Source organism: Palaemon carinicauda, unplaced genomic scaffold (assembly GCF_036898095.1).
Source record: "Palaemon carinicauda isolate YSFRI2023 unplaced genomic scaffold, ASM3689809v2 scaffold80, whole genome shotgun sequence".
Taxonomy (NCBI): Eukaryota; Metazoa; Arthropoda; class Malacostraca; order Decapoda; family Palaemonidae; genus Palaemon; species Palaemon carinicauda.
This window is the reverse complement of record NW_027172094.1, coordinates 118,011-136,091: the sequence shown is the minus strand read 5'-3', so window position 1 is coordinate 136,091 and position 18,081 is coordinate 118,011. Positions and strand designations below refer to the sequence as shown.

The window sequence follows — 18,081 nt, the reverse complement described above, 5'->3', positions numbered from 1 at the left end:
AACACTAGAAGGATACTTCATTGTTCTGTTCCAGACCCGTCGTTGCCTACAACGCAGAACCTTCCTTCCCTCCAATCCTGTCTCGGCCCAGGCTCCTATTGGTGTGAGCTTGGAGTTCAATAAGTTCAAGGACGAAGAAGCGAAACACTCGGACGTGGGGCTGCCTTTACCCGCTAGCCCATAAGACCTCTGCTACTGATTGTAGTAAGTCAGACCTTTCTTTCAAGTAAGTCTTGCCCTACATAAGGAAAATCAACGGACTGGGCGATTCATCTCGCTCCCCTCGGAAGGATGTGGTCCTTGACATCTTCTGCCATGCCCCCAGAACATGGAAGTCCATGATTGAATTACCCTGGTCTCTGATGGTGAAGGAAGCCGGGAAGGAGTTCATATTTCAGGTTGCAGGATCTACGGACAAACTCAGGGCTAGTTACTCTTTGCTTAGGTTAACGGTGTAGTGGTTTGCCGACTGTGGCCAGATGTAGCACGCAGACTGCCAACCACACTCCAACGTTCACTACACAAAAAGATAAAACGGTGGAATACCCATAAATCTGGGCAAAAGGTAAACAGTCAAGAGAACTGGGCACAGGGCACCACCCCTCAATTTTTTTTATACTGGGTAAGGGGACCCAGACAGAACCTCAAATTTCCCTATTTTCTTGTCTTGCCTTGAGCTTACTTAATAAACAGGTACAGTAGTATGACTGTTGATTTAATTCTGGGGAAAATCTTTAGGTAAGATCTCTTCAAGCTGAAGTAAACTTTTAGAACATCAGGAGAAAGAGAAAAAAATGTAAATTATATTAAAAGACAATTTCAATTCTCATAATAAATTTATATTGTAAGGGAAAAAACTAGTACAGTATCCCTGTTCACTTCAGTCCCACAATAACTAGGTTAAAAAAGGATAGAAAAAAAAAATCCCACGTTATTTCCACGCATTCAACAGAGAGTATTTAAAGATAACCTACAGTATGAAAATGCAAGCTTCTGGGCAGTATTTAAAATGCAGTTACAACCAATCATCCTATAATAGAGTAAACAATGCGGATGATTTTGAATGCAGCTTTTAACAGGACTGCGGTCCAAAAAACAATGGAGGTGTTCAAGACTCCTCCTCCACATGGAGGTGATTTGCCACCTTTACTCTTCAGTACCATCCTCACTGAGGATGTCCCCCATGCGTAGTTAGGCACATGGGACGTCAAATGCTTCGAGGCAGTCCAGGGACGTCAAATGCTTCGAGGCAGTCCAACACCGAGAAGCAATCTCTTGAGCAGCCCTTTCTTGGCAAGGGTCCTAGGGACAGAGGTGGGAGACATGGCTGCTCCCACTATGGCGGGTCCATTCCTCCTACGTGACCACCATGATAGGATCTCTGAAGAGCAGTCCTCTAATGGGGATACCACGCCCCGTTCATGTTCTCTTCCGCTCCTTTGACACAACATCCAATGATGTCTTGTTACTTCGTGAAAAGTGAAAGGCTCAGTGAAAAATTTCTCCATTCAGACAGAAGTGCAGACCAAGTTGGAGATGGGTGCTTAAAAAGAGATCCTCAACGGATCTCTATGTTTCTACAGTCTTGTAGAGAAAGCGTCTGGAGGCTGGAGATCAGTTATTGATATCTGGTTTGAACAAGTTTGTTATGCAAACTCCGTTCTAGATGGAGATTGCAAAAACAGATAGACAGGCGGATATCTTGATCACAGTGAATCTCAAAGACGTATACTTCCAGATCCCAGTCCATCCTAGTATCAACCTGGCCCCATGCTAACGTCATTCGTATCTTTCGGTAACTCGATGCTTAGTTGATTCTCACAGACTTGGTGGAGACCCTCCTCTCACACCGAGACAGACTTCTTCCTTTTGTCTCGATTTGATGATTGATATAAATTTTGAGAAGTCTTCTCTCCAGCTATCACAAGAACTGTTATACAGTACTTCAGGATGCAGATTTACAAACAGTTCGTGCAGCGCACAGTCTCAGGGTCCCCTTTATGTTCATTAGTTGGGGACTGTATGTCTGCCTAAGAATGGAAGGGAAGAATGCCTGGCCATTTTACCTTTTTTCTACCCCTCCAGATGCTAGATATAGGTAAGCTACTCAATCTTATCATTACAATAGGATCTGTATTGAAATATGAAAGTATTTCCTAAGCCTTCTGACCAGAAGGAAAGATGAAGGAATGTATGCTCATCCAGTCTTTATAATGCCTATACATTTGGATATTCATATACATAGGGATATAAATTCTTCTGAAACCATCTACTAGTTGCTGGTAGAGACCTAGCCTAACTCCTGTCTCATTTTCATGGTTATGTATATAGTAAGTTGATAGTACGGACGTTGCCCTTGTCAGATAGCCAGTTTGGATATAGGGACTTTGCCCTTTTACAATAAGTCTCCTATTAAAGGTCAATGCTTTGTATTGGAACAAAGCACAAATGTTAACATCAATTTGTATTTTTCATAACCATGCAAAACACATCTTTACATTACACTACCCGCCTCAACTATCCCATAAGTCCTAAGTCAAAGGTCAGTATGAAGATAGTGCTGCCTGTCAGGTGGGTGGGGCCTACCAGCCACTGTTTATATCCTGCCACCCGTCACTTAACTTTTCCAACGATCGTTTTTGGCATCGCTGAAATCATGTCTCAGGTTGTATTGTGAGGAAGAATACAAAATGATTCTAAATATATTGTTTTCCTTTCTCTTGCTCTGCTTCAAAAACTGTATACAGTACTCTGTCGTGAGTTAGTAACATCAGTGCACCTCTTGCGATATACTCTTGACATTACTTAAGGCCTTCACAGCATTCCTTTGCCCCCAGTTACACGGGGCTTTATGTCTTACTTTACTTTTGTTCCCACTTTTTCTCTTCTACTTGTCCAACTTTTTGACTTATACTCCCATAGTTTAACTGCAAGGTTTTCCCAGTTATATTTAGCTGCTGAATGACATCACAGGCCTCAGCATTTGATATTTTAGTCATGTTCCATAATTTTCAATTAGAAACATGTAGTAAAATGAATATTGAGTAAGATTTTAAAGTAAACTATTTAAGATTTTTTTCTTGATTAATATTAAATTTCTTTTCAGATGCCTACTGTTACTGTATAACTTAACTTTCAACTTTTTTTCTTTACAGTGGCCCAATGCGTGGTGGCTTTCGTGGCCGAGGAAATTTCCGTGGTGGACGGTGAGTTTAATTTTTTATTTCTTTTTCTGTCTAAACAGCTGATGTATAATCTTTTATTGAGAAGTAATGCCTAACTCATTTTGTGAAATCTTTTCTTGCTTTTAGTGGTGCACCTGATGGATACAGAGGTGGGTTTAGAGGAAATATGAGAGGTGGGTTCCGCGGCAGCTCTTACGGTCCCTCTCGAGGTGGCTTCCGTGGGAGAGGGTCTGGTGGTCCTCGTGGTAGTTATGGAGGTGGCGAAGGCGGCGGCTACAGAGGTCGAGGAGCGCCGTCAGGTCGCGGAGCACCCACGAGTCGCGGAGCACCAAGAGGGCGTGGACGTGGTGACTTTGAAGGGGGCTACCAAAAGCGAGGGTAGGTCACTAAATGCAAGTTAGAATAATACATGTACTTTAGGAAGCATGTTTTAGATTGGGGGAGAGGACAATAGAAAGGGAAGGGTTTTAATTGCTCTTCGTGTTGATGTTACCTTGTATGAAACAGTGTTTGTGGACCTAAGCTTAGCTTCTTCCCTTGCTATGCATTGTTCATTTATTGATTAGGTACTACTATTGGCAACTGACAGTTTTCTAGTGCTGCCTAATTTTGGGAACAGCTCCCAGCATGATGTGCAGGGAAAGCAAACATTTTGCATGTTCTTCAGTGGCATCTATCTAAGCCATATCTTCATGAAGTAGATGATATTTGTTGTGTAAAAGTTTAGCCCTTAAAGGTCTGAAAGATTTTGTCCATATGAAATACAGACCTCTTAATTTACTTATGTTAAAACACCTAGTTAAGGTTAGTTAGATTTGAGTGCTGGATAACTGTTTATTTAGTAATAAGTAGATATCACTCCGGATAAATCTATGCTGAGGATATTTGATGGTATCCTTGTTTGTGCATTATCCCTTATTTGATAACTCCAGGTGCTGAATTATTACTTGTGCAGTCAATTTAAAGTGTCATCTAGGAACTTTTGATTTGTTCTCTATGTACAAAGTAGTACCAGGCTGGTACTTCTTAATCCAGTGGTTGCAACAAATTCCATATTTTTTTTATATTTCCTTGAACAATACTTTCCACCTGTGATATCATGAACTTAGTTAAAACTATAAGATCCTGTATCAAAAATTGATTTTTCCTCCAATGCTGTTGGAAATAAGGGATAACTACTAAATAGGTTTTCTTGTGTACAGTAATAACCCTCGTTTTGTCTGTTCAGCATTATTAATATAGGTATCTGGTTTTTATAAAATGATAGCAGGTTAAAAGTACTTTCTCGTGTTTTATGTGTATAAGGAATATATAAGTCATTTTATAAGACCAATATGCGAGCTGTGTCAAATTTCTTAGAACCAAGCAATGCCATAGACCTGGTTATTACTGTGTTATTGTTGTTGATGAAAGCTCGTGAAGATAGACATTTGAAACTTAGGGTTATGTTTATAGGCTGCTCAATGGCATACCAAAATCTCTATTCTCTAAATATTATTTATTCCTACACAAATACAAACCATCGTCCTTTACCTAGGAGATAGAAAACGGCAAAGCTAGAACACAGCGGTTTAAAATTATGATTAGGTGTAAACAACCTCTGGTAGGCAACAACTCCCCCTCTGCTTACTGACAACTCTCTTAGATCTTAGCCGTTTGTGAGTGCATATGTTCTCACTGGCTGGAGCTATTTAGTGGAATTTGATAATGATTTATTTTCTTTTTTTCTTTCCAGCATGTTTGCTGTAAGTGTCTGCTTTTTGGAGGAGTCTGCCCATTATGTAGAAATGTCCGGGAGCGTCGCCAAAGATCTGTGGCACATCTATGAGTGCTCCAGAAGTGGATCCTCATTGGTTGTGTTCTCAATGCCGAGGGCATGCCCCCTCATAAGTGTCGCTGTGTAATGAATATCAAAAGTGGCCATCCTCCCCAAGGGAGAAGTAGGGCAGGAGGAGGGATTCCTTGTCTTTGGACTCATCCTCTAAGGTCTTCCAACCCCATGTACTCTTCATTCTGACTCTCCTTTGCCTTTCTTTAGGGGCCAGTCAAGCAAGAGGGGTGGCCCTTCAACTCCAGGCAAATCCATTTGCACGAGGGTCCTTGTGTTTCCCTTAGTGAAACATGGGGGCTCCTCCTCAGGGGGAGCCACTGCCTTTTTAGAGGTCTGATGTTTTAGGGTTGCTGTGTACCCCCTTTGGCATCCAAGGTTACCCTATTGGAGGAGAGACCTGCCTGCCTAGTCATTCCTGGTTGTTGCCTCTTTGCCTGCAAAGGATGATCTTGGACCTGGCTCTGGAGCTTCAGTCCCGGAACAACTTCCAGGTGTACCTCCTCGTCACATGTATCGTGAGAATGCATCAGCTAGATGTGCTTTGAGATGCTCGTCGCCTTTTCATTCCTCAGAGCATCGATATTCTTCTCTGAGTTTCTCCTGTAAGTTCTTCTTCAGGATGAGTATTGCCTTGTTAGTCATCCTCGCTTCAAATGTCATCCAAGCACGCTTTGCGCTCAACTCTGGTCTTTTGTCCATTCCTCCTTAGGGGATAACGGTCGGTCTCCTTCAATCGTCGATGTTCTCGTAGGATCGGGCTAAGCGTTTGCCTGCAGAGCAGACTTCTTGCAGCTCCCCTGTTCTTGCCAGTCATGGAGATTATGATCAGCAACTTCAACATCCTCAAAACGCTCTCCGCCTGATTGTCGCAGGTGATCATTATTTGATCGTCACAGGCGCTCCTCTCCTGAGGAGATAATTAGGAGCAAAAGGACCCCTTCTAACTCAGCTTCTGACAGACCTTCAAGATTGCAATCTGGGCAAGCGGAGCATTCATTGTTAGACATCATTCAGAGGATCAACCCAAGCTTGCCTGAAGGAACCAATCTCCTACTCGCACGTGGCATATTTCAGGTAATCACACGCTGCAGGAGCCATCTCTTCACTGGATGGATCACACTAACTTCACTTCCAAGCAAGATTGGGAGCTTCTGGGCGAAAGAATCCCACTACTCTTCACCAAGCGTGTTCTGTATCTGGCTTAGTTTCAGAATGTGCAACAGGGGTAGGGTTCCAGTCACACCCTTCTTAGTGGCGACAACCGCATCTGGACCCATACAGGTCACTCTCCCGGAGGAGATCTTGTTGGTGGACAATTATCATATGCCCCCAGTCAGGTTTATTACAGAACATCCTCCTCCATCTTAAAAACAAGGGCAGATATTCAGCCGGATAACCGCCCACCATACGTCGCTCCAGAAGATCGGAGAAGGACGTCTGGCTATCACTCTCCCTCCACATCCTGTGCCCACAGTAAGGAGAGTAAGGATGGGAAGATTGCTCCTGCTTCTCTGTCTGGGTACAAGGCTTTCCCATCAGCTCCAGGTTGTAAGGATCCAAGAACAGGATACAGCAGTTTAAGGATGACCCAGATGAAGAGGACATCAATCTCGAATCAGAAGACTTCGAAGGAGAACTAAGCAACCAGCAGTGTCAAGGCCTTCCTGAAGCTCCTGCTGGGTATCAGGAAAGTTGATGGGCCGGGAGAGGCTGTGGCCACTCCCCCTGGGGAGAAGGTTGAACAGTATGGCCGCACACGACGCTCTGCAGGTCTCTGTGGGCCCACAATAGCAATGTCTAGAAAATCTCCAATTGTAAACCTGCACTGTGATAAGGTTCCATTGTCATCGAAACTTTCTTGACCAACTACAGTAGTGCCTAAATCTCTCATTCTTGGAAGGGGTTTTGATAATTCTGGAACAATTCAGACTAAACTCGAACACAGTCCCATTCCATTTCAATAGCTCTTGTGAACTATTAATGTTTATGACACAATCTCATATAACGATATTCTTCCCCATTTGTTCGCATACAGACACAAAATAGTCATCAACTTTACCGGGTTGACTGCCGAACACGAGCAATAGACAATGGCCTTATAATGCATTTTGTTTTTGTGTTATTCAGTCTAACCTTAGAGTAAGGGACTTAGGTTCACAGGCCAGATAATATGAATATAGAGCAGCATCACAGACCACTAACACAATAGTAACAGGCAATAAATCACATTCATCTACCTATTTACTTAGCAGAATGGTCTCAGCTTCTTTCCCTACTGAGTGTAGGGGGCTGCTGTCAATACCTGTAAAAGAAAATAATAACAGATTAAGGTATTTTTGGGGGAGGGGGCCTGCCACAGAGGGGTATTCAAATAAAAGAATTTTTTTTTTTTTTTTTTTTTTACACACACACAAATCATAAACCTTTTTTAGACACAAACCCCTATATATTGCAGTGTAAGACTGGAATGTAAGTAAAGAAACTTCCCCACCCATCTTACGAGATGGAGTGAGATGTAGCCAGGCAAATCCATAATCAATTCAAAATTCATTTGTTCCGGAGTGGCTTTTGTATCATAATTTTCTTGTAAAATGAGTCTCGTTTTACATGTAAATCACCTAATTTTTCCAAGCCCTAAGAAAACATTAAATTTTATAATAAGGGTATTATTATTATTATTATTATTATTACTACTACTACTTGCTAAGCTACAACCCTAGTTGGAAAAGCAGGATGTTATAAGCCAGAGGGCACCAACAGGGAAAATAGCCCAGTGAGGAAAGGAAATAGAGAAATAATCTGTAGGCTATAAGAAGTATTAAATAACAATATAAAATACCTTAAGATCAGGAACAACATTAAATTAGATCTGTCGTAGATAAGCAATTGGAGAGAGAATAGTGTGCCTGAGTGTACGTTGGTTTTCAACTTACTAAAAAAACACTAATGAAAACAATTATTTATCCTGCATTTTCTTGCTCACAAAATCTAAACACAAAAGCTGTTAAACCTCTTTTCTGTTATATAAGAAAAATTTTTTCTTTTCAAAATTCACTAATTATAAGCTCTTAGATTTTTAATATACTAAAAACGCTATAAAGGAAAATATTAAAAATCCTGCCTTTTCCAGCTCACAAAATCTAAACACAAAAGCTATTACACAACATGTTTGATCAATCCCCCCCCCTGCCCAAAGGAGGAATTAACCTGAATGAAATAGGGACATTTATATTAGAATCATTCAATATACCTAACCTAACCGTTAATACCCATAAGTGTAAATATTAGAGCAAAATGCAATGATGATTGGAAAATACTAATACGAAAATATGGAACCCTACCTTTTGAGTGAAGCGATGTCTGAAAACAAAAGTGGTGGCAGAGGAGGAGGGCAGATGTCAGAAAACATTATACAGTTGACTAAGGGGAACTTAGAATTAACTTCATTTTTTGCTATTTCTAAATTTTTACATATTTTACGTTTTGCAATTTCTAAATTTTATTAATTTCTTCTTTACTTTAACTTTTCTGTTTTTTTTCAGAACACTTTGACCTTCACCTGTTTTACTAAGGCTTTTTTAAAAAATGTCAATCCAAGGAAGCTTGTTTCTACCTACTTTTTAAATTGCTCCTGAGATGACTAGGGTAAATGTCATTAAACTGCACAAGCAGATGACCTATGTGAACCATTTCTAGGTATTTCTTTTCTATAAAATCTGCAAGTTTTTGATAATAAGATAGCATCTCCTTAATTTCTGCTTTAGGATGGTGCCTTTCGGTGGCACATTTCGGATGTACTCCCTAGCGATCACACTCGACCGCATGACAGCCTCATATTTCTTGCTTATCTTCAGCTTCGTCTCCATAGAAAGCATCCTCTTCTCAGCAAAGATTCTTGGGACCCCTGGCTATAGAATTAGGGGTTGAATAAAGCAACATGAAAACTTTAAGTACATACATACACCAAGGCACTTCCCCAATTTTGGGGGGTAGCCGACATCAACAAATGAAACAAAACAAAAAGGGGACCTCTACTCTCTACGTTCCTCCCAGTTTGAAAACTTTATAAGTACAAAATGAAAATTACCAACACGAATTCAATCTGAACTAGAGGGGCACTCTATTGAGTGCAGACCTCCACCAGGGCAGCTTATATCTTGACCTTTTGGACTGATATTGGACTTTTGACCTTCCAATATTTAATCATTTTCAGCTCTTCACATAACAGTTTAAAATCCCAGCAAGTTCCATTACCTTATGATTAAAAGTGTGGCTGCATGGTTGATGACTGGAATTCGACCTTTAGCATAACCTTGACCTTGGACTCGACATTGAGATGAAACCTTAACATGTGTTAATTGGCGTGGATTCTCATACATTCAAATATGAACTGAGTTTAAAGTCTGTGAGAACGATATCCAAACTTATGGCTGATTACGTGAATTGGACATTTTGCTTGACCTTCCAAAATTTGATTATTTCCAGCTTTTTAACATAACTGTAAATTTCATTACTCTGCGATGAAAATTGTGACCGGGAAGCTGTTCACACTCGCACACACACAAGCGGGGTAAAACATAACCTCATTCTAACTTTGTTGGCGGAGGTAATGATAGCGATGCCGAAACGAAATGGTTGAGGAACGCCGATATAGTACATAGATGTATGATTGGGAAAGCTGCTGACCAATAGGAGAGCAGGATTTACGACTATATCTAGTGGGGTAGGGAGATAACCAATGGGAGAGATGGACGATGGTGATGAGTTTATAGTTCGTGCAGTGCGCTAATTTTAAAATTATTTATTTGTTCGACGAATTCCGTTTGGTTTCCCAAGTTTTTCTTTTTTTTTTTTTGTAATATGAGGCAAAAAAAAAAATCTTGGTGCAGTATGCCTTTTCGTATTTTGAGTTTTTGTATGCATAAACTTTTGTATCTAGACATATTACTGTACAGTACTTGGCTAGGTCTCCTACACAGGATTCCGACCAAGGCCTTGATTCCCACTGGTGTAAGGAACCCCTACTCTCATTATAGTATTCAAGATGCTCGGGTTTCCAGTTTCCAGCCATTTGGAACGGGGACCTCCTCCAATCTAAGGATGGGTCTCCCAGGTAAAAGTAATTTGTATTTTTTCCCAGGCTTCCATCTCTGTGAGTTGTCAGTGAGCGGTGACTCCTCCCCGCTATCAACAGATAAGCACCTGACTGTTGTTTGTACCTCAATATAATTTTAACTGCTGCATTCAAACTTCTCTGTTTTCTATTTGACTAAGTAAAGGTCTCAGGTTTGTATAGTTAGGAAAAATACAAATTACTCTTAACTTTCGTCACATACGCGTTTGGTATTCGTTGATTTTATATAACGCGAAAACCCAAAATCTGACACTAAATGTTGTAACTGCAAAAAATTGCTACACGAGATTCAAATTTTGAAATTTTGTCAGAAATTGCCGGTGCAGCTTAATGTTAAAAAGTGCAAGTCACGTGATACTTAGCTTTAAAAATCACTAAATAACAGTGTAAAGTGTCGTATTAACAATCGCGAAAGATGTTCAGCATTTATAACAAAAGCACGGCAATAGCCATCATATATCTAGACTTTCAAAAGGCTTTTGACAAAATTCCTCATAAAAATTAATTAGAGCACTTGGCATCACTGACGAGCCTGCTGAATGGATCGAAGATTGGCTAACAGAAAATAGAGAGTTATAATCAGTGGAGAATCTTCAAAGTGGGCAGCTGTTACAAGCGGAGTACCTAAGGATCCGTTCTTGGCCCATTGTTATTTCTGATCTACATTAACGACATAGATTTAGGGTTAACTAGTAGAATAGTAAAATTTTCCCATGATACTAAACTAGGTATGAATGCCGCGAACTCAAAAGACGTAGAAGCCTTAAGTGAGGATCTATTGAATCTAGGAGCATGGTCCAGAAAATAACAAATTGCCTTTCAACTGTGGGAAATGTAGTCATGCACAATGGGTATAGTAACCCACAGTCAGGTTATTCATTGCTGGATAATGAAATAGAAGTGTGGACCAAAAGAAAGATCTCGGTATTATTATCAGTAAGGATTTCAAGTTTACCAAACAGCATAAATGCTGAAAAGAAAGCACAAAAACTATAGGTTACTTAAAGAGACAATTCAAATACAGAAACAAAGACACTGTACTTCAGCTGTACACATCACTAGTAAGACCCCATCTAGAATACAGAGTCCAATTCTGTGCTCCAAGTATTCAGAAGGATATAGATAGACTGGAAGCACTACAAGCTAAAGGCAACCAAACTAGTTCCAACACGAAGGCAATTTGAACAAAGACAAAGGATGAAACGTTTGAACTTACAGTATTTAATCTACAAACTCGACAATTAAGGGGACTGTTATTAGAGGCTTTCAAAATTCTTGAAGGAATATCAAATGTAGATTACAACGATCTATTCACACATAGCACAAATCAATCCAGAGGTAACAGAGACAAACTGGAATTGAAAAGTTACAGAGCCACTCAATGTGGCAATTTCTTTACATAGAAAAGAGCAAATACTTGTTTTAGACTTCCAGCAGATGTAAACAGTGTCACGGTAAACAAGTTCAAGATCATAAGAACTCTCTCTCTCTCTCTCTCTCTCTCTCTCTCTCTCTCTCTCTCTCTCTCTCTCTCTCTCTTTTTTTTTTTTTTTTATGAAGTCTGTTTTTACAAAGTCTTAATTGAGGCTTTATAATCAAGCACCACAGAGCTAAATGTTACTGTTCTTAAAAAAAAAAAATTTTTCCTTGTTTCCTTTCCTCACTGGGGTATTTTCCCTTTTGGAGCCCTTGGGCTTACATCATCCTCCTTATACTACTGGAGTTGTAACTCACCAAGTAATTATAATGCTATGCGATTCAACAGTACAAGTAAATAAAACATGAGAGAAGCATTTCAAATAAAACTTTTGGAATTAATATGCTAATTGGAAAATGATAGATCAAGTAATAATTGTTTCTTTTAGTAAATGTGAAATGTCTTTCGGTAGCATGCCTTGGTAATAAGGGAGTTATTTGTTCTGAAAATTTGAGGTTGACGACGGACTAGGCAGGGTTGATCAGCTGATTTGAATGTAAACAATGCAAAAGATTGTAATTTGCTGTTTTTAATTGTGAATAAGATATTAGAATATGTATATTACATGCAGTATTATTGGATACAGTTAAGGGAAACACCATTATAATCAAAATCCAGTTTATTTCAAATACAGATGTAATTTTTTACCTCAGTAAATGGATATACTCTGTACAGAGAGAGCTAGGACCAGAAAGTTCTTGGAAAAAAAATTGAACCGCAAAGAAAGAACCTGCGATAAAAGAAGGCCGACTGTGTTTGATCTGTGTGTAGGAAACTGTTTCTAAGTGATCAGTGTACAGGAAACACTATTTGATCAGTGTATAGGAAACACTATTTATCACTGCATAGGAAACACTTTACTTCATCAATGTATGGGAAACACTATTTTATCAATGTATAGGAAACACTTTCCATTTGACCAGTGTATAGGAAACACTATGTGATTAATGTATGGGAAACACTTTTTGATTAATGTATAGGAAACACTATTTGATGAATGTATAGGAAACACTATATGATTAATGTATAGGAAACACTTTTATCAATGTATAGGAAACAGTTTCAATTTTATCAATTTATAGGGAATACCTTTTATTTGATCAGTATATAGGAAACATTTTCTATTTTATCACTTTATAGAAAACACTTTCCTTTTGATCAATGTATAGGAAACACTTTCAATGGTGTCCATTTTTCACATGAAAGTTTCCTGATTTTACAAAAAGTGAATTTTCAATATTAAACTTACCCGATAATCATGTAGCTGTCAACTCCGTTGCCCGACAGAATTCTACGGGAGGGATACGCCAGCTATCACTACACTAGAAGGGGGTGTACTCACAAGCGCCACCTGTGGCCAGGTACTACAGTACTTGTTGTTGACGCCACCTCACTTTTTCCTCTGTCGTGCTTCCGGCAAGACGTTCTTGGATACGCTTATGATTTTGGAGTATTGTTCACGGTTTGGTGAAGTATTTCTCTAAAATTTGCAGCTATTCGCTATACTAGAAACTTCTATATTAGCTTAGTTAGCTTTTGGAATTAATTTAATTATGGTGACGAAGAGAGTATGAACTTTCTTTCACCTTTAAATGGCCGACCCTTCCCTTAGACGGAAGTGTTGGTGTCTAAGAGAGTATAGACTCTCTTTCTTAATTTTGCTTAACAAAAGTTATAGATTTTTTTTATATCTCTCCGCCTTTTATAGGCCTCTTCGATTAACTTCCTTTTATTATAAAATTATTAAAATTAATTTTTATATATTCGACCTTTCCTAATGGTAGGCGGTCTTTTCTTGTACCGAAGTTAATTAACATTGAGCCCGTCATTTCGGTTTTACCTGTTAACATATTATGCTATTTTAATGTTTTTGAAAGAATTTCTTTGATAGTCTCGTACTGTTTTCAAAGTTGAACTAACGTTTTGTTTTGTCTCTGCAGTTGTTGACGTTTCAGAACGTTCAACTTGCGCTCTATTGTTACGATAGAGAGAGAATTTTCACGGTGTCACGTTGCAGTAAGAGTAACCGTGTCTAGCGTTTTGTTCATTCTTTCTTAACTTAATGGTTTTAATTCTACAAAGGAACTTTTCATTTTGGGAAATATTTTCCTTTAACAATAATATGTTTTAACGATATATATGATTGGGCTCTTCTCTCAGGTTCTAAGTCAAGAGAGAGAGAGAGAGAGAGAGAGAGAGATAGAGACGGAGGGAGAAAGAGGAGGATAAACGTTTCGTTCAAGCGAGTAACGTTGTTATCGTTTTTGCTCTTCTCCCTAGTCTCTTTAGGGGAAGAAGGTAAACGTTTCTAGAGTTTTTCTTGTTCTCAAGCTTTATGCGGTGAGAGATTTTAAACGTAGTTTATTTGATCTAGTGTTTAGTCTCTTTCCAGCCACTGAATTATTTATCTTTCATTAGATTTTTCTGTTACATTGTAATTCCTTTTTTCGCAATTACTAACTTTTGAGAAAGGATAGAATTGCGTGTTTCAGGTACATACCACTTAAAGTTTCGAGTTCAGTGAAATAAGTGCAAACAGAAAATCAAAGTGATAAGTGATTAGCGCAAAGTGTGTCAGTGTTGTGCGTGAGGGTACTTCTGTGCGTGCCAGTCGTCCTCCCAGTCCGGGACCTCTTGCAAGCTCCCAAGCCCAGGGGAGAAGCAATGTCGAAGGGCAAAAGGGTTCGGCAGGCCTTGATCGGCGCACAGAAGTATCCTCGGTGGTTGCGGGCGTGTCTTCCAGAGACCGTCACTCCCACCCGCAGACGATTGAGCCCTTATTTTGCTCGTCTGCAGAAGAAATTTCGGGGAGAAAACGCTGGTCTCAGGTCTCAAGACCTCTTAAACGTAAAGTCCAGACCTATGCCAGACGTACGAAGTTAGAGTTCAACAACCCGGATGCAGTCATTGGGTTAGCTCTGACTCTCCTCAGTCTCAGGTGACTGCACACCTCCTAAGAGAGGTAAGGCGATGCCACAACAGACCTTATCGTCTGTTGATCCCAAGACGACTTTGCTGCAGTCCATGCAGTCGCAGCTTGGGGTCTTAATGCGTGAGTTTCAGGCTGAGAAGGTTACACCTCCTCCTGCGAACGCTCCGCCTCTCCGCAGTCCAGTCTGCCAGGCGTACGAAGTTGAGGTTCCTCAGGCTACCTTACCGCGTTCTGAGTTGCCAGTTACCAGCGGTGTGCAGCAACCTCCGCCTCCTCCTGCGAGAGCTCTGCCTCACCGCAGTCCAGTCTGCCAGGCGTACGAAGTTGAGGTTCCTCAGGCTACCTTACCGCGTTCTGAGTTGCCAGTTACCAGCGTTGTGCAGCAACCTTAACCTTCCTTAAGGCAACCTCAGCAATGGGAGCAGGAGTCTTATGCCTTACTTCCTCCGCTTCCGCTTGCGGTTCCACCAGCGAGGCAACAATCTCTTGAGGTACGACAACCTCTTCCATCAATGAGGCAGCCACCTCAGCACTCGCTGCAGCTTAGGCTAGCTCCTCAGGAACCTCAACTCGCGAGACAAGAACTGCGTTCTGCGCAGCCGCTATCTCAACTCTCGCAGCTCACACCTCAGGAACCTTAACTCGTTCCTCAGGAACCTGCTACTGCGCATCCGCAACCCTTACAGCAAGCGCAACTCTTGAGGCAGCAACCTCATGCTATGAGTCAGCCACCTCAACGCATGCATCTGCCACTTTTTCCTCAACTTGAGAAATAACAAATGACAATAATAACACCTCATTACTTTCATAACTTGCATTTGTAATCATATACATGTATGCCTACACAAACATTATGATAATGGAGGTTATTTGTCTTACTTATATAAAAATATATATGTATTCCTTGCAATATATTTTTAACAATATCGCAAAATATGGCAAAAATATCTTCAAAACAAAAATGAATCATGAGTTATAAATGTAAGGTAAATATTATGTTGATATTAAAACCCCATGCAAGCATGCATGAAGCACTCTAGCACTGGTCATGGAATTTCTGAGAAATGTTAAACGCCATGCAACACGCTCTGCTTACCTTACAGCATGCTCTACATACAGCATGCTCTGCATACAGCATGCTCTGCATACAGCATGCTCTGCATACAACATGCTCTGCATACAGCATGCTCTGCATTCAGCATGCTCTGCATACAACATGCTCTACATACAGCATGCTCTGCATACAACATGCTCTGCATACAGCATGCTCTGCATTCAGCATGCTCTGCATACAACATGCTCTGCATACAGCATGCTCTGCATACAACATGCTCTACATACAGCATGCTCTGCATACAGCATGCTCTGCATACAACATGCTCTGCATACCTTACCGCATGCTTCTCAGTCATACATCTTTGGTTGTTGCCAACTCACTAGACTGTCAAGCAGTTTCATAATGTTGCCTTCTAGTCTGCTGCTTTTGCACCATTGAAACCCTCACTGAGAGAACTTAACTTTTCTCGGATATGGTCCCTGTAGATGAGAAAGTGCTTTTCTCCCTCCTTCTGATATTCCCTTGAGGACTCTGTCATTTGGAGAGGAGCCTTTAGCTGCGTAGCCTCCTATGGACTTTTATTTAAGCATAACATGCTTCCAGGGAAGGTAATGGTTCCACTTCAGTCACTAACCCCGTCTGTTACCACACCTGCTCCCATAGACCTTGAGCTGTGTTGCAAGACATACAGTCCAAGCTTAGTCCTTGTTAAAGGATTTTTTGTTTACGGAGTCAGTGTGTCACTGGGAAGACGTTCAACAACCAGCAGAAGTGACTTGTTGTGACGCAGTGCGGCAACCTCAGCAACCCGATAAGGAGTTGTCTGTACGACCCAGACAGTCTAGACAGCTTCGGGTTGTCACTGTACTTCCTCGCTTCCCCATGGTTGACAGTTCACAGACTGTGCAGCAGTACCATGATCTTGTGTCCGGCTCCGTCAGACGACTGGCTTTTAAGAGCTCCCACAAGTCGTCGCTGTCTGGAGATTCTCAGATGGACTATGGATCTGACCAAGGAACTGGGCCTCCTGGTCAATTTTGAGGAGTCTCAGCTCATCCCATCCCAGACCATTGTCTCCCTGGGTATGGATCTTCAGAGTCGAGCTTTTCGGGCTTTTCCGTCGGCCCCAAGGATCTTCCAAGCCCTAGAATGCATCCAGAGCATGCTGAGAAGGAACCGATGCTCAGTCAGGTAGTGGATGAGTCTAACAGGGACACTTTCATCGCTGGCCCTGTTCATCGAGTTAGGGAGACGCCACCTCCTCCCCCTTCAGTATCATCTAGCTGCTCACTGGATAAAGGACATGACGCTAGAGACGGTCTCAGTTCCTGTTTCCGAAGAGAGGAGGTCTTCTCTCGCGTGGTGTAAGAACAGCTTTCTTCTCAAGGAAGTCTACCTTTGGCTGTTCAGAAACCCGACCGCCGTCTCCTCTCGGACACATCAGACACGGGCTGGGGTGCGACTTTGGACGGACAGGAATGATCGAGAACATGGAATCAGGAGCAAAGGACACTTCACATCAATTGCAGGAGTTGTTGGCGGTTCTTCTGGCCTTGATAAACTTCAAGTCCCTCCAGCTTAACAAAGTGGTGGAGGTGGACTCTGACAACACCACAGCCCTGGCTTACACCTTCAAGCAGGGAGGGACTCTTTCGTGAAGTTGTTCTAGATCGCAAGGGACCTCCTCATCTGGTCTAAAGATCGAAAGCTCACGCTGGTAACGAGGTTCATTCAGGGCAGTATGAATGTCATGGCAGTTCACCTCAGCCGGAAGGGTCAGGTCATCCCCACAGAGTGGACCCTTCACAAGAATGTTTGCAGCAGACTTTGGGCCCTGTGGGGTCAGCCAACCATAGATCTGTTCGCTACCTCGATAACCTAGAGACTCCTATTGTATTGTTCTCCGATTCCAGACCCAGCAGCAGTTCACGTGGATGCTTTTCTGCTGGATTGGTTCCATCTCGACCTGTATGCATTCCCGCCGTTCAAGATTGTCAACAGGGTACTTCAGAAGTTCTCCTCTCGCAAAGGGACACGGCTGACGTTGGTTGGCTCCGCTCTGGCCCGCGAGAGAATGGTTCTTAGAGGTACTGCAATGGCTGGTCGACATTCCCAGGACTCTTCCTCTAGGAGTGAACCTTCTACGTCTACCTCACGTAAAGAAGGTACACCCGAACCTCCACGCTCTTCGTCTGACTGCCTTCAGACTTTCGAAAGACTCTCAAGAGCTAGGGGCTTTTCGAAGGAGGCAGCCAGAGCGATTGCCAAAGCAAGGAGAACATCCACTCTCAGAATCTATCAGTCTCAAGGGGAAGTCTTCCGTAGCTGGTACAAGACCAATGCAGTTTCCTCAACCAGTACCACTGTAACCCAGATTGCTGACTTCCTGTTATATCTAAGGAAAGTAAGATCCCTTTCAGCTCCTACGATCAAGGGTTACAGAAGTATGTTGGCAGCGGTTTTCC

The 18,081-nt window shown here is 41.5% G+C and overlaps 1 protein-coding gene across 2 annotated transcripts in view; it reads left to right on the top strand.

Annotated features, from left to right (window-relative positions):
• The window catches only part of LOC137637517 (uncharacterized), a 60,701-nt gene that overhangs the window by 7,828 nt on the left and 34,792 nt on the right, over nt 1–18,081 (top strand). For both annotated transcript variants that reach the window (XM_068369686.1, XM_068369685.1), the window contains exons 3-4: nt 3,156–3,206; nt 3,312–3,563. In XM_068369686.1, the coding sequence (XP_068225787.1) occupies nt 3,156–3,206; nt 3,312–3,563 (303 nt within the window). The remainder of the gene's footprint in view (nt 1–3,155; nt 3,207–3,311; nt 3,564–18,081) is intronic.